The sequence below is a fragment of the Leptonychotes weddellii genome, chromosome 9, assembly GCF_054177405.1.
Source record: "Leptonychotes weddellii isolate Sample4059 chromosome 9, ASM5417740v2, whole genome shotgun sequence".
In the NCBI taxonomy this organism is placed as follows: Eukaryota; Metazoa; Chordata; class Mammalia; order Carnivora; family Phocidae; genus Leptonychotes; species Leptonychotes weddellii.
The window spans coordinates 125,185,833-125,201,253 of record NC_138377.1 but is presented as its reverse complement, the minus strand read 5'-3'; the positions used below and the strand labels follow the sequence as shown (position 1 = coordinate 125,201,253).

General features: G+C 58.1%; 1 protein-coding gene across 6 annotated transcripts in view; it reads left to right on the top strand.

The window, feature by feature from the left end:
• ARNT2 (aryl hydrocarbon receptor nuclear translocator 2) overlaps window positions 1–12,775 on the top strand; it is a 132,311-nt gene extending 119,536 nt beyond the window's left edge. For 4 of the 6 annotated variants that reach the window (XM_081831788.1, XM_081831787.1, XM_081831790.1 and 1 more), the window contains one exon: window positions 4,807–5,395. In XM_081831788.1, coding sequence (XP_081687914.1) covers window positions 4,807–5,174 — 368 coding nt within the window. In that variant the 3' untranslated portion in view covers window positions 5,175–5,395. Of the gene's footprint in view, window positions 1–4,806; window positions 5,396–7,100; window positions 7,238–8,744 lie in introns of those variants that run through there. The other 2 variants (XM_081831791.1, XM_081831792.1) reach the window with 2 other exon arrangements.
• The last annotated feature ends 2,646 nt before the right edge of the window (window positions 12,776–15,421 follow it).

Below are 15,421 nucleotides of genomic sequence, written 5' to 3'. Positions count from 1 at the left end.
GTGTGTGCAGCTGTTCAGGTCTGCCCGCGGCTGAAGGGCCACCGTTCCTATGGCGTCAGAAGAGGCTCCGAGGAGAGCTGGCGCTCGTCCCAGTAAGTCCCAGTAAGGCCAAGGAGCATCTCATTGTCTCCACAGCAGGAAAGGTGGGCAGCCCCTCCCCTCCCCTGGCAGCCTGGGCCCTTCGGCTCCGTGTGTGTGTCTGGTTCCCACCTGGCATCTGCGGGCCCTGACGTGTAAACGGGCCTGGGGCGCGGGAAGGACAAAGCCCGGGGCTGAGGCCTGAAGAGCGGGCTCACGCAGGAGGCTCCAGGCTCAGCAGCCACGTCCCTGTGGCTCCGAGCCGTCCTGCACTCACACGATCCTAAGGATAGGTGTGACCACAGCTGATGCTTACCGGACGCTATCTGCTCGGCCCCGGGCCTGTAATGCTCACGGCAGCCCTGGAGGGAGATGCCTAGTTTCTCCCGTGTCACAGATAAATAAACTGAGGCATGGTGAGGTCAGATAGGTCACAGAGCGCTCCCCTCCAGACTGTGCTTGCCCCTGTTTTCTGATGCACCGTTTGGGGAGCGTTGGAATTAGGTGGGGGTTGGGTGTACCAGCAGCGTACCCCTAATGATAGGGGCTGGACCCCGTTCCGTGAGTGCACAGAGACTGTAAACAGAGGCTTCATGTGGCCTCCCCGTCAGTGCCTCCCCTGTAGACCTTGACCCAGGAGCGGTACTGCAGGAGGAAGCCGTGGCCCTGGGAGGGGGGGCAGGGAGCTGGGGAGGAGCTTGGGATGGGGGACGGTCTTGATGGGCATGGGCTCCCTGAGGACAGCTGTGGTCAGTGTGGCAGGAGGCCCCAGCAGAGGCGGGGAACAGTGGTGTGGAGGGGCCCGGAGGGTAGGGTGGGCCATGCGTGCGACGGGCGGCGTGTGAAAAACAAACGGCCCCGGCTCCAGGGGGCTCCAGGGAAATGGGGTCCGTGGAGATGGGCGTTGGGGGCAGGCTTTGGTCAGGGTCAGAGAGACGAGGGTGTGCAGGTGGTTCGTGAACGAGGACGGTGCTCCCGAGCGTGGTGGGAGGGGTGCAGGGAAGACAGCAGAGGAGAAGGGGTATGTGGGGAGGAGACAGAACAGCCCCGTTAACGGTCAGGCTCCCCAGTCATGAGTAAGAACAAGCCCGTGAGCCCGCCGGCGGCCCTAATGCATGCAGCGGACTCTCACCTTGGCCCTGTGTGGGACCTGAGTGCCCTCTGTGAGGGCGTGGCCACACGGCCCTGCCTGGGGGCCTGCTGGTCGGGCCTGGAGGGTGTGCAGGCCCCACAGCCCCTGCCCCCCACCTGCAGTACCCGGCTCAGCCAGCTGTCCCGGGCCGGATTCCAGAGCCCCGACTGCCCTGTCTCACGGGCTGGAGCTGGCAGGAGTCTGGGAGCGCTGGTGAGCTGAACGTCACCAAGTGGCGGCCCGGGTGGCCGACATCGAGGGGAAGAAGCTGTGCCTCAGTTTCCGCAGGGAATCCTCAGGATGTCTGGTGTATGGGGCTCCCTCCTTGAATGAGAAATCCGCCCCTTCTGTGAGCCACAGGCTCATTTTGCTCCCCCGGCTTCCGGGAGTCAGACCGAAGGACTCCTGCCTGTGGACGCATCCTGAGCTGCGTGACTGATGCATTTGCATTTCCAGTCTTGGTCCCGGTTTCAGCTCGCCGTGGTCTTACCTCACTCGACGGGGAGTGTCCAGAAGCAGAACCGGAGCCCTTTACCGAGTGGCTGCAGGTGCGGGCATTCGCTTCCTAACAAGCTGAGTGGGGAAGGTGCGGCAGTCGGGGTCCAGGCAGGATGCAGACACCCACCTGAGGTTGCAGCGGGGAACACTCAAGACAATGGTTCTTAGCTAACGTGGTTGAAGGAGCGCCCTGAGGAAGACAGAGCGAACGTGCGCGGCAGCTTCCAGCTCAAGCTGAGCGGGAGACCCCACCCCACAAAGCCTGAGGTCAGACCTCCCTGGAGGTGTGTCTGCCGGGGGGACACATAGCTTCAGGGCTGGGGGCTGCAGCTGGTGTGTAGCCGGACCGGAGCCCACCGGGGCCGCCGCCGCGTGGAGAGCGCCGGCAGCTGGCTGGTTTGCAGGCTCGGGGTGATGGGGTGACGGAGGAGCTCCCCGAGGAGTGAGTGCGCTGGGCATCCTGCACACGGCCGGCCGCTGCGCTCTAGACAGAAAAAGCCCTGAACCAGAAGAGAAGCCCCTTTGTTGGCTGCGCCTGCTGGTCTCTCCGCTACCTTCTATGGACAAACCCTGACCTTGCCCACGGGCAGAGGAGACATGTTTACAGCGTCCAGTTCCTACCCCACGAGGTGGGGCGAAGAAGGATGCATGTGGAGCCAAGAGGCAGTAAACCCAAAGCGCGTGGTGGGTCCGGAGACCCGAGGTCCCTGAACGGCTGGGTCTCCGTCTCTGCCACGACCGGGCGTCTGCTCACCGATGCGTCCGTGTGGCTTGGGGAAATGCAGGGAGCCAGGCACGCAGGGTGCTCAATGAAAGTGGCCCAGAGGGGCCGGGGCAGACCAGGCGTTTTTCCGCGGACTCGCCCTGGGTCTAAATGACGTCCCTGTCTCACCCGTGTGCTTCCAGACACAGCGACTGTGCAAGCAGGAGCAAGTGCGTTGCTTCCTGTGCAGCGTGCTCCCCAGTGTAGGAAGGGGCAGCTCGCACGGCCCCTTCCTGCCCGGCACGAATCAGTGCAGGTCCGCTCAGATCACAGCAGGGAACACAGACGACTCTGAGCGTGAGCATCGTTCACGAAGCTCAGGAAATGCATCCGTCATATCACTGGCCTTCCTGCAAGGAGCCTCGTCCATCTGGACTCTTACTTCGGAGAGGAAGATTGAAAGAACGTGTCATTCCACAAGAGTCTGAAGACTTTTGCAGTGAGAAGTGGGATGAAAAACTCGGGGCAGGGCAGGGCAGGCACAGTGGGGGAGGGGTTAGGGTTCTGTGACCTGGAACGTTTGCAGACACCATACCCCTGAACCCCCCAGTTCCTGCCCCCAAATCTCAGCCTTGTGCATTGTTGTGTTTTTTTTTTTTTAAGATTTTTTTATTTGACAGAGAGCATGAGCAGGGGGAGTGGCAGACAGAGAGAGAGGGAGAAGCAGGCTTCCCGCCGAGCAGGGAGCCCGACGTGGGGCTCGATCCCAGGACCCCGGGATCACGACCTGAGCCGAAGGCAGACACTTAACCGTCTGAGCCACCCAGGCGCCCCTCAGCCTTGTGCATTCTTACCAGCAAGTTGAGGGAATTATAGACCTTTTCACCACTACCAGTTAATGATGAAAAATGAGGTCTTGACCAGAAAGCATGGGAAACGTTGTGTCCTGGGCATGAACTACAGGAGCGTCCGCCCAGAGGCATTTCTAGAACAAGCTGCTCCTTTAGTGCTCTTTGCTGACTTTTCCATGAGGGTTTCTCAGCGTCGGCACTGTGGACATGTTGAGCCAAGTAATTCTCTGTCTTGGGAGCTACCTTGTTTGTGTGGGTGTTCAGCTGCGTCCCTGGCCTCTCCCTCCCAGCACCCCTGCATTTATGACCATGAGAAATGTCTCTAGACATGTCCCCTGCACAGCAGTCAGCCCTGGTTAGAACCACCAAGCTACTCCCGACCGCAGAGGACCTCTGCACAGCACTTCAAACAACCCTGCGATCCTCAGATGAAGCTCACGAGGAAAAAGGTCAGCAAGAGTGACCTTACAGTGTTGAGAGCCAATAAACTGTTTTAAAAGGAAGGTGTCATCCCTTTACTCCTACAACCTAGGAAACCACATGCTTTTCAAGATTCTGAAGTTTGGTCTGAAAGGCTACCCCTTTGGCCCCGGTGGTAGCGACCCCATACGTGCTCTACTTGGACCGCGGGGCTGGCGGGGGCCCCACGCCTTCGGCTGGGGCTATAGCAGCCTAGACTTCGCTCAGGAAGCCAGCAGAGCAAATGAAAGATGGAATGGCTGGAGCCCAGCTCGCTGTTCGTAGCCGTACATGCGGCTTCTGGAACAAGACACCAAGGATGTTGGTGACCCCTGGGGCTTTTTCCAGAAAGCGGCTTATGGCTGCATGGTGGGTGCAAGCCATGTGCCTCCCCTGCTCACCATCGGTCTGGTCAGGTGGTGTGGGCCAGTGGGGCCGAGGTCTGGGCTGGGAGCACCCAGCGCTGCGTCGTCCGGGAGATGCTGTGTTGTAGTTACTGCTCATCATCGAGTGTGGAGGTCATGCATGCAGCTCAGAGGCACGGGGTTTCCATAACGGGGGCTGGAAGAAGGGCCTCCCCCATGGTGGCCCCGCCGTGGAGGTGACGCAAGGCCTCAGCAAACTGAGAGTGGGTCAGGGAAGCTTGCGTCCGATGGGGCTCTGAACACGGGCAGAACCCTCTGGGCACGGGGGAGTCTGTGGCTGGGGGCAGGCGGGTCACCCGGGAAAGGGTGAGGGGGGCAGGGGTGCAAAGCAGAAGTGGGGTTATGCAGGCTCTAGGGGCCATGGCAGGCCGGGCTGGTTTTAGGCAGTGGACGCTCTTTTAGGAAGGTTGTGGGGCAGCTATAGATTCAGGGAGACAGGTGCTGGCCCAGGATGGAGGGAAGCAGACAGGAGTGGAGATGTGGCGTCCGGGGCAGTGGACTGGACGTGAGCGTCTGCAGCTGGGCTTTCCCCACCAGGGTGGTCTGGGGAGGGGAGATGCGGACTTCAGGCATGGGGAGCCCGGGGAGCCTCTTGGAGACTTAGCCGTGGCTCCCAGGCCCGGAGCCTAGAGAAGCAGGACTGTGCCCATCCAACAGCAGAGATGCAGATGTGTGGCCATCCGCCTCCTCCATCGGCTCCTCCCCGCCACCCCACGTTCCGGGACTCCGGCGCCGTGGGTCATGCACTCATCCCGCAGCGGCCTCCTCCTAGCTGGTTCCTTCCCTCTCTGTCCGCTCGGCCCTGGGCGGTGGTGTTCCTGAATGCACAGGTACGTGTGGCCACTCCGTGTGCCCGCGAACCCCCGCGGGTCCCTGCCACCCTCACAGTGGGGCACCCGAGCCCTGGCTTGCCCTCAGCCCGTTCACATTCGGACCCTTGTCCCCAGAACACACCCTCCTCACCCCCACATCTTTGCACAGACCGATCCGGTGACTGCCTCCGAGCCCTGCACCCGCTCAGCTGCTGACTGTCCCCCTGCTGGTGTCTCCTACCTCCCGTGACAGGCCCGGTGTCCCCCTGAGAGCTGGTGCTCTCGCCGCTCCCCCCATCACAGCGGCTCCCGCCCGTGTGGCGCTGCCTTACCCCCCACCCCCCGTGCTGTGAGCTCCCCCGGGAGGAGCCGTCCCGCTTCCCGGCCTGGGTGCACACCGGCACCGAGCCTGGCTCGGGGCCGGAGCCCAGGACCCCAGTATATGACTCGGGGGGACGACTCGGCGAGGGCCATAGCCAGAAGGAAGAGTTGAGGGAATTCGTTTCTGATGGGCAAGACCCCAGCAAGGAGTCACTGTAGCAAGTGGGGGCCGCGGGGGGGCCTCCCGCGCGGTGGTCATCCCCCCCGGGTCCGTGATGACAGTCCCCATGGTCTGCCACGCTGTCGCCTTCCGCGATGGTGACCGGGCCTGTCCACGTTGCCCTGAGCAACAGGTGGGCCGGCTTGTGCTCGGTTTCCCTGGGCGCCTGAGGCGGCCTCCTCCCTGCCTCCACCAGCCCCACTGTGCAGACCAGGCCCGTCCTAGACGTGTGGACGCCCAGACCGGCCCACGGGCGCAGTGCTTTGAAAGAGCTCCCCTGGCCTCCGTGTCTCATGAGCATTAGGAAAAGGCATTTCAGATTTCCAGATGCGTTTTTCTTAAACGGCAGAGTCCCGTGTGCACAGTCGATTTTAATCCCTCTGATGGGGGCGCAGGGAATTATGTCCTCGTCTGATTTTATAGAACCTTTCCCCAGCTGTTACCACGTGGAGTTTGGAAAGCACAGTCGTGAGGCCTTCAGGAGAACATACGTGTTTTGTTACCACCTTTCCTGTCTCCGGCAGTGTGTTAGATGTGTGCGCGTGTGGGAGAGACAGATAGGGAGACGGGGACAGAGGGAGAGGCTGGGGTTCTCCCTGAACACTTAGCCGCCTCAGCTCCGTGAGCATGGCCATTGGGAAGAGCAAGATGGGGCCTGGTCTGCGCCCAGAGCCTGACCGAGCTCACTGCCTCCCAAAAGCTGTTGAGTGGTTCCGAACAAGAAAGAACGTTCCCGAGCTTTCCTTGATGTGCCTCCAGGTAACTCATTCTCTTGGGTTGAATCTTTAAAATGTCTTGGACAAATTTCTGCTCATTTTTTCTACTTGGTTTCTCCGTTGTGTATTCTTTGTAAAGCGTAGGAGACAAGGTTGCGCTCCGTACGCATTAACGTGCTGATTCCTACGCTGAGGCGTGTTCCTTCGTGTCTGAGCCGGGCCCCGCTGCCTCTGCTCTCAAGCCACCCGGTGCTGAGAGACACTCAGAGGCGAGAGGCGGGGCCGTGGCTCCGGGCGCCTGCGGGAGGACCTCGTGGGACGCCGCGTGTGGCCTCACCAAGTTCCCCGAAGCCCGGTGAGGTTGGCGGCGCTCAGGGCCCGCTGAGGTCAGCTCCTCCTCTGGCAGAGTCAGGCTCCCGTAAAGAGCAGGCTCGGGACGAGGGCTCTGGAGTGGCAGAGAGGCTTTCCCTCCTCGGGCCCGCCAGCGTGCCGCGGGGGGGCTCGTGTCAGCCCGTGCTCTGGGCCCCCCACACACGCCCCCGCCAAAGCTCCACGTGCCGTCGCCCAGGGCACCGCGGGCTCCGAGGCTTAAAGCCCCCGGCCCCCCAGCCGGTGCGCTCTGGGGAGAGCCGCCCTCCAGCGAGGGCCGGTGCCCTTGGCAGAGAGCCCCACTTGCGTTCCGCCCGCCCAGCCACGTGGTGCAGAAGTGACTTGTAGCCTGCCGGTCCGTGAGCGCGCGGGGGGCCGCGGACACGGGTGCCGGGCCGGCTCCAACGGAGCGTGCCGATGGGCAGTGTGGGGCGCTCCGGGCTGCAGTGGCTCTTCGGTCTCCCGGAGCCACGACGGGGCTTTTAAAGGCGGTGTCCTGTACGTCGGATCTTTCAGCTGAAAGTGGCCAGAGTAGCGGGCAGTTCCCAGGGCGGCCGTCGGAAGTCTGGTCCCAGTGGCAAAGCCAGCACCACGGCCCGCAGAGCGGTGAGCAGCACTCCCACCAGCAGTCCGGTCAGGCCGAAGTGTTCCAGGTAAATCGAGCCAGCACGGCCGTCTCGTAGGTGCCGGCGCCTTCTCTCTGCTTCCTCTCCCCTCGCTCTCCGCTGCAGCCCCAGCTGTCCGTAGGGATCGGGTTCTGGCCCAGCCTGGGGAGAGGGGCCGGGAGCCGAGGCCTCAGCTGTCCTCCCTGCTTGAGCACACCCGCGCCCCCCACCGCTGTCCGTTGTCGGAGGCCCTCCCGGCCATCCCTCGTGATGGGCAGCCTAACCTGGCTGTGCAACGGGAGGGGACCCCACGACAGTCCCGCAGGGCAGTGCTCGGGCCCCTCGGGGCTTCCCTGGCCCCACCTTCAGACAGAAGTTTCCGTTGGAAGAAGGTTCCAGAGGGAGGCATGAGCCTGTTGACTCCCCCTGAGCCAAGCGCTTGGCCGGTCCCACCAGGCCCGCGTGAGGGAGAAGGACCTCCCACAAGGGCCGAGGCACCCCGCCCGCCCCCCCGCACCGCATCCCCGTCCCCATCATGCCCACAGCTCCAGGTCCGCCTTGCCAAGCAAGGATGGGTAGGAGGCACATGGAGGGAGGGATTGGAGGCCCCCCAGTTGGTAACCCCCACCTTCCCCAGGGAGCGTCCGCTCTCCTTGGCCCCAGCACCTTTCCCACCTGGCCAAGCAACATCTTCGCAGGCGAAGGTCTAGAACCAGATGTCCCTCTAGGTCTCCAGAGGGACAGTATTCTGACCTCCTTCCTCCATCCTTATGCCTCGCAGCCGTGTGTAAGGCAGACTTCCCCAACCTGATTTTTCATGGTCACGAGGCTAAGAATTCTTGGTCAGATAAGCTTGTGAAACACTGGCTAAGCAAATTATTCAGTTTCTTGCCTGCAGGGCTTATCAGAACCTTATTATACTAATAAGCACTGAGGATTTTTAGGAGGTAGACAGACTATGCCATTTCCCAAACTCCCTTGTCCACAGAATTCTTTTCTCCCAGAGTATCTCATGGGCCAAGAATCTGACAGAACACACTTTGAGAAATTTGCCATTGAAATGTTGCTGTTCCCATTTTCTGGATGGGCAGTCTGAGGCCCACAGAACCTGAAGGGCTTGCTAAAGGTGAAGCCTGACCACACAGGGATTTGGCCCTGCCCTCAGAATGCACACAGCCTTCCTTGTTCTTAACCTGGCACCGAGTTTCTGTTGCATTTTGAGCATCGACCATTTGTCCCCTGCTTGGTGCCCGGCTAGATTCACCACACTGGTGGGGTTCTTGTCCACCCTGTGTCCTGGCTCAGCCTCACACAGCCAGAGCTTATGTCCTGAGGTTGTGTTGACCTGCTGGGATGCCACTTCCCCGGGGAGAGCAGCTTCCCCGCTCTGGACATTTGAGGACCCCTGAGATTGTCCCCCAGAGACAGACTGTCCCCGGGCTGCCTCCAAGGGGGATGAGCGTGAGGGGGCGTGGCAGGCTGGGCTCCTGGGGCACGCGGGTGCCCAGGAGGATGAGCTGACGCCCCCACGGCTTTCTTTTCTGCCCCCCTGCAGGACATGCTGCCCATGCCCGGAGATCCGACCCAGGGGACCGGCAACTATAACATTGAAGACTTCGCGGACCTGGGCATGTTCCCGCCGTTTTCTGAGTAGCGGCAGGCAGATTGCGGCCGGCGCTGGGCAGTGCCCCCCACGCGCGCGGGACCCCCCCACGCCCTGCTTGCCCCGCCTGCCCCGCCACGGGACCCCCCAGCGGAAGGCCTCTCACCCCCATGCTCCCCCCAGCACAGCATCGCTCAGCCTGCAGCCGGGGCTGCCCGGCCACCCACCAGGAGCCCTGGTGGATACTGGGGAGTTGCTGTATTTATTGTACTCTTATCTGTGTATGCTTGGGAGGTGAGCCCGTCGGGTCCTGGAGGTCTGGTTGTGAATAATCTCATAGCAGACAGTGTCCACCTATAAAACGTCCGGTCCCCGTCCCAAGTGCCCAGGCCTGCCCAGGACACGGGAATGGGTTTCTTCTTGCCTTTGACATCTGTGGATGGGTGGGGCTCGGGTGCTGGAAGGGAGGCGAGCAGGATGCACGGCCTTTGTTCTCCGAGCTGGGACCCAGAGGTGGACCCCGCTCCCCGTTCCCAGCTCAGCCAAGTCTGTGTGTGCGTCCGTCCATCCGTCATGCTGTGGGATGTGTGTACTCTGTGCGGTGTGATGTGAATCCCTGTCCTGATGGGTGTGCTATGCCCCGTACGTGCCGTGTGGCCAGAGTGAGCGTCCAGAATCCAGGGGCCCCCCCGCGCAGCCCCCACCCCCAGCGCAGCACCCCCTGGCTGGAGGGAGCTTGGCCCAGGGCCTGGGCGCCGGGCTGGGCGGAGCAGGCTGACGTTCCATGGTGTCGCCGGGAGTCGTGGCTGGGAACCTGCTTGCCTTCATGGGTCAGCTCCCGGGTGCAGGCGCCCCTCTGAGAGGAAGCGGCCCCCTCCTCTTCCAGGAGGCCCCCGAGGGAGCACTGGCCCTTCCTGGTTACGCGCAGGTGTCTCCCCCCTGGTTCCCAGCCAGCGCCTGCCAAGGGCACACCTTGAGGTCACAGAGCCCGAGGCCCTTCTGCAGAGGACTGGACAGGAAGGCAGGACGTCCGGGCCTCGGCGGCCACATTACGCTCAGCAGCTCTGGAGCTGGTTCAGGTGTGGTCCCGTGCGTGGAGACAGGAGTTCAGAAACCTCTCCCAGCAGGCCGCCTGGCCTTCCTTCTGCAGCCACCGGGGGCAGAGTGCAGGTCTGTGAGGCAGAAGGCTGGGCTTCCCGTTCTGATTCTGGTACGCACTCACCGGGGCCTTGAATTCCTCAGATGGCCTCGAGACGGGAGCAAGAGCTGCCTTCCAGAAGCTTCTGCCTGGCTGAGCCCATGGTCCCTGGCTTGCTGTGTTTCCCTCTATTCAGTGGCCTCGCGCCCCTGTGCCCCGTGCCCTGAGACAGGCTCTCCACCTCTCGTCTCTGTCTTTTCCTGACAGCCAGGCTTCCGTTTGGCCTCACCGTCCATGGGCTCGCTGCCTCCCATGTGGGAGGAACGCTACACTCGCGGCCCGGCAGGTCGAGGAGCCTGCCCCCAGGACAGCCCTGCATCTCTCCCGGGGTCCCTCAGGCAGACCTCCTCAGGCACCCGGCTCAGAAACAACCCGTGTCCCCCCCACCCCCAGGATTTCGGAGGGCCAGCCGAGTGTGGAGGGTTCTGAGCTGCCTGAGGGCAGAGTGAGCCCAGCGGGCAGGAAGGAGCCGGGGGTGGGGTGGGGGGTTGCCTGGACCTCTGCACGCTCTGCGTTAAACGCCGGCCCCTGTGCGGGGTCCAGAGGGGACCCCTGCGCCCTGTCTTGCTTGGAGAGCTCCACCTACAAAAGTCCAAAGTCGTTTGGTAGCATTCCTGTGGCTGGTAGTCCGCTCTGTGCGCTCCCAGTTCCTAGACTCTAAATGCACAGACTGAACAGTTCCTAGAGCGGCTTTTAATCCTTTGCGTATAGCGGTGATTGAGTCCCAGGTTCAGGTTGTTTTACCCTCAGGAGCCTCTTCGCTTCAGGGGACATGGTGGGCCCGACAGTGCCAGAGCCAGAGGGGGCTCCCCCGTGCGGGCCCTGCCCTTGGGGTCACCTCCGCCTCCGCAGCCTGAGCCTACCCCAAGCAGGGGACACGATCATTTCCAAGAAAGGCGCAGAAATCACTTTCAGATCAAAGAATGGTTTCTCTGTGAAACAGAAACAGACTTTTTGTGGCCTTTCACCTGTGAGTTTGGAAGTTTGGGGGGTTTCATGTTTGCTTTTTCCTTGTTTCCTGGAGAGAACTGGGGATTTCCTTAGATGTGTCCATCAGGTTGACGCTGTGACCCGGGGCTGCGCTGGACACCGAGGGGATGCGGACCAGGGGAACAAGCCTTGCAGCCACTTCTGTCTGTTGGGGTGCAGACAACTCAAGGCTCGGTCCTGGAAGGCAGGGACCGTCGGTGACTGAGGCCGGGCGTGATGGGGAGTACCGTGACTCGGGCGGCCCGGCCCCCTTCCTTCCGGCTCTGTCCCAGGAGCCTCGACAGGGAAGCCCACGGCAGTCCGATCGGCCTGCAGGAGCGCTCTGTCCTCTCGACTCCCCATCCTACTCCTTGGTTGTGATTCTTGGAGGCCATCCCGTGACCAGTAAGAAAACAGACAGGACTAGAAGGATCTCTGACGCAAGAGATGCACCCCCCACCCCGAGGAATCTTGCGCCAGACCGGAATAAGAGTTAAAACCACAGAGGGTCTCATCCCAGTTTGGAGGAGCGCGTCCTGTGCCAGGCCTGCGCAGCCAGGAGGGGACTGTGTGTGGACCCTCTGTTGGCACGGCGTCCAGCCAGGCCCCGCCCAGACTCCTCTCCCAGCTCGGCCGGGACGCACTCCCTCACTCACACCCCCTCACTCACACCCCCTCTCCTTGGGCCCGGCAGGCCGGCCTTCCACAGAACAGGCCGGAGCCTTGGGGGAGGACACAAGGCAGCCATTTTGAGGCTCACACAGGACTTGGCTGGTGACGGTGGCTGTGGCCGTGGAGGTTCTAGAACATTCTACCTACGTCTCCCTCCCACGAGTTTTGTTTTTAGCTGTGGTTTCAGGGAGTGATAGAGCCATCGCAAACAGCCGCGTTCTCTTCTGCTTCCTGATATATTAAACCCACCCCCTTTGCTGTTTCATGAATCCCTTGTGGAGAACGGGAGCGTGCTGAGAGTTGATGGAACTGCCGTCAGGGAGCTCGGACCTTCAGCCAGTAAAGAAACCGTATCTCCCCCCAGATTAGCCACACGTGACCGTGACCTCCCATCCACGTCTGCCAGCCTTAGCCAAGAGATGGGACGGGCCCTGGGGAAATGAGTGGTGGCCTCAACCTTGTACATCAGCCCTTGGGAGCAGCCGAGCTCTGCTGGGACCGTGACCTCCACCCACCTGGGCCCACCTGTTCCCTGCCAGTTAGGACCTGTCGCCTAGCCAGACCAGTCAAAGCGCTAGTGAGTCACGAGTCAGGACACAAGTGGTCCTGGTCGTACCGGAAACTAGGAGTCTGGTCGTCACTTGCCAGGGACCCATTCCCTCCTCCCTCCAGCCAGTCCTTGTGTGGTGTGTGGTAAGGGGGCCGCTCCCCCTTTCCCTCCGCTGCAGGGGTCTGGGACAACCTGAGAGGCACCTGCCATGGTGCCGGCAGCCATTCATGGAGAGAGCTGCCTGGGTCTTGTGGCCAAAGCTGGTTTTGTGGTCCAGCAACCAGCCAAAGCCTGTGTGGGGGCACCGACCGGGAAGGGAGAGGCTGTGCCAGACGCGGGGCGGCTGGCTCCCCGGGACAGCCTCGTTCTCCTTCGGAGGTGACAGGCTTCCGTGGACAATGTCAGCACCTCATCATTTCCCTTGTAGCCTTTCTTCGTATGGCCGTGAGCTGTGCTGTGGATAAATCATCATTTGTATTTCTTGAATGTTCTCTAGGACTAACAGTTATTGAGTTGGTTGTGTATATGTGTAACTAATGTAACTGCCTTTTAAAATTCCATTACAATAAAAATGACTTTGCTCTGAACAGTGAACAGCGCAGGCCAGCTTCGTGATTGAGTGGTTCAGGGAACCTTCTCTTGGACTTTGGGATGTATCTGGGATCACACCTCTTCCTAAGGGCTGTGTTATTATCTCTCACTGCCGGCCAAGAGCGGAGAGTCCCTGGGTGCTAAAGAGGGGCCCTTCTGGGGGTCTAGCTACATAGGAGAGGAAGGTGCTTGCCCTTGTCTACCAGGCAAAGCTCTCTAGAAGGCTCTCTGCGTGCTGTATTTGTGAATCATGACAAACCTGGGCTATGTGGTTATTAGTCCCAGTTTATAGAGTATGAGACAGGACTCGAGAAGTTAAGTGACTTATCTAAGAACTGTCAGGAAGGAACTGGCAGAACCAGGATTTGATCTCAAATCCTCACTCCAAACCCTTTATCTATTGTCTTCTTCAAACACTCTTTTTATTTCTTTTTTAAAATTCTCCCAAACATTAGTGTTTTAATATGCTCAAGCCTCTAATAAATACTTACAAATTCTAACCATTCTCTGTTGAGAGATGACTATTTGGAGTCTAGCAAAATGGCAGGCTGAAATAATTTAAACACTTTTCCATCAAACATCTGGTGTCCCTTTTTTTTTTTTTTTTACAGCTTTATTGAGCTATTATTGATATAAAATAAACTGCATATATTCAAAACATACATTGGGGGGAAATTTTTGTGACCTTGAGTTAGGCATAGATTTCTTAGATACTCCACCTAAAGCATGATCTATAAAGGAATAAAATTACAAATTGAACTTCATAAAAAAAATTCAAAACTTTGCTTTTCAAGGACGCTGTTAGCAGGATGAAAAGATCCACCGTCGACTGGGAGAAAACATTTGTGAGCCATGTATCTGGCAAAGGACTTGTATCCAAAATATGTAAAGAACGCTTACAACTGAATAAACAAGTTAGGACAAAAGAGGCAAAAAATCTGAACAGACACTTCACCAAAGAAGACACAAAGTGGGAAATAAACACATGAAAACATGGTTGGGATCGTCAGCCATCAGGGAAATGCACATTCTAATTCCACTAGCCATTAGAATGTTTCAACATTTAAACAGACTGATACAGCAAGTCTTGTCCAGCATGTGGAGCGCCTAGACACCCCCACAGTCCCTTTGCATAACAGTTAGGCAGCTTCTTAGAAAGTTAAGCACACATGCACCCTAAGACCTAGTCTTTCCACATCTAGGTACTTATTTGCCCAGCGGAAATGAAAACGTGTTTCCCCACAAAGACTTCAGTGGGAATGTCGTAACCACCAAGAGCCAGAAACAATCTAAATGTCCATCAGAAGGTGAGTGGGGAAATCGTGGTATATCCACACAATGAACAGTACTCAGCAATGGAAGGGAACAAAGACAAAATGTGGATACAAGCGATGATAAGATAGATCTCAAAAACATCATGCCGAGCAAAAGAAGCCAGGCACAAAGGCACCGCATGATTCCATGTATACGAAATTCCAGGTAAGAACTAGCTAATCAGCAGGACAGGAAGCAGGTCCGTGGTTCTGGGGCTGGAGGGGAGGAGAATGGAAGAGGGGATGGGAAGGTTCTAGATTTGATGGGTGTTCACACTGGTTGTGACCTTCACTGAAGATGGGTCCTTTAAGTTACAGTATGTATAAATTCTATCCAAATTAAGTTGATATAAAAACAATCGCAGGAGAGTTTTTTTGTGCGATTTGACAAGGTAATCCAAAATTTCCTATGGAACTAAAGAGAAATCATACCCAATACATTTAATTGAATGAGATATTTAAAGAAGAGAAGGAGGAAGAGGAAGAAAATGAGAAAAATGGAGCATTCAGCCTTCTAGACACGTGGAAGCTTTGTGATGAGAAGCATGGATCTAGAACACTAGCTCAGGGGAATACAGCAAAGAACCTAGGAAGACACACACGTTCGGAAGGGAGATTGTTCTTTGGGAGAGCCAGCATCACAAGTCACGGGGACCAGGTGGGCTACCAGTCAATGGTGGCAAATGGCAGGAAAAGAAGACATTTGATCCTTATCTTACCCAAGATACAAAATACAGGACACAAAAAATACACTCCACAGAGATGAAAATATCTGAATGTTAAAAAGTGACGTATGTAAGGGGCGCCTGGGTGGCTCAGTCGTTAAGCGTCTGCCTTCGGCTCAGGTCATGATCCCGGGGTCCTGGGGTCGAGCCCCGCGTCGGGCTCCCTGCTCCACGGGGAGCCTGCTTCTCTCTCTCCCACTCCCCCTGCTTGTGTTCCCTCTCTCGCTGTGTCTCTCTCTGTCAAATAAATAAATAAAAATCTTTAAAAAAAAAAAAAAGTGATGTATGTAAAACATTTAGAAAAAAAAAAACTAGGAAACTATATTTATGGAATCAAATCCAGGAAGGATTTCTCACACCAGGCGTGAAGACCACAAACCCTACAGTAAAATACTGATGTGTTTGAACTCACTGAAAAATACTCAGCTTAAAAATATGTAAAAAGACAATGGATAAGTTGGTAGGAAATATTTGCAATTTATGTTGTATATGCCCAACAAAATGATATTGGCACAGAGTATTCAAAACATATGAAGGATTCATTAAAACCAATGAGAAAAATACAACTTAACAGATACACGGCGAGAGCGTTAGAACTGTCAATTCATAAA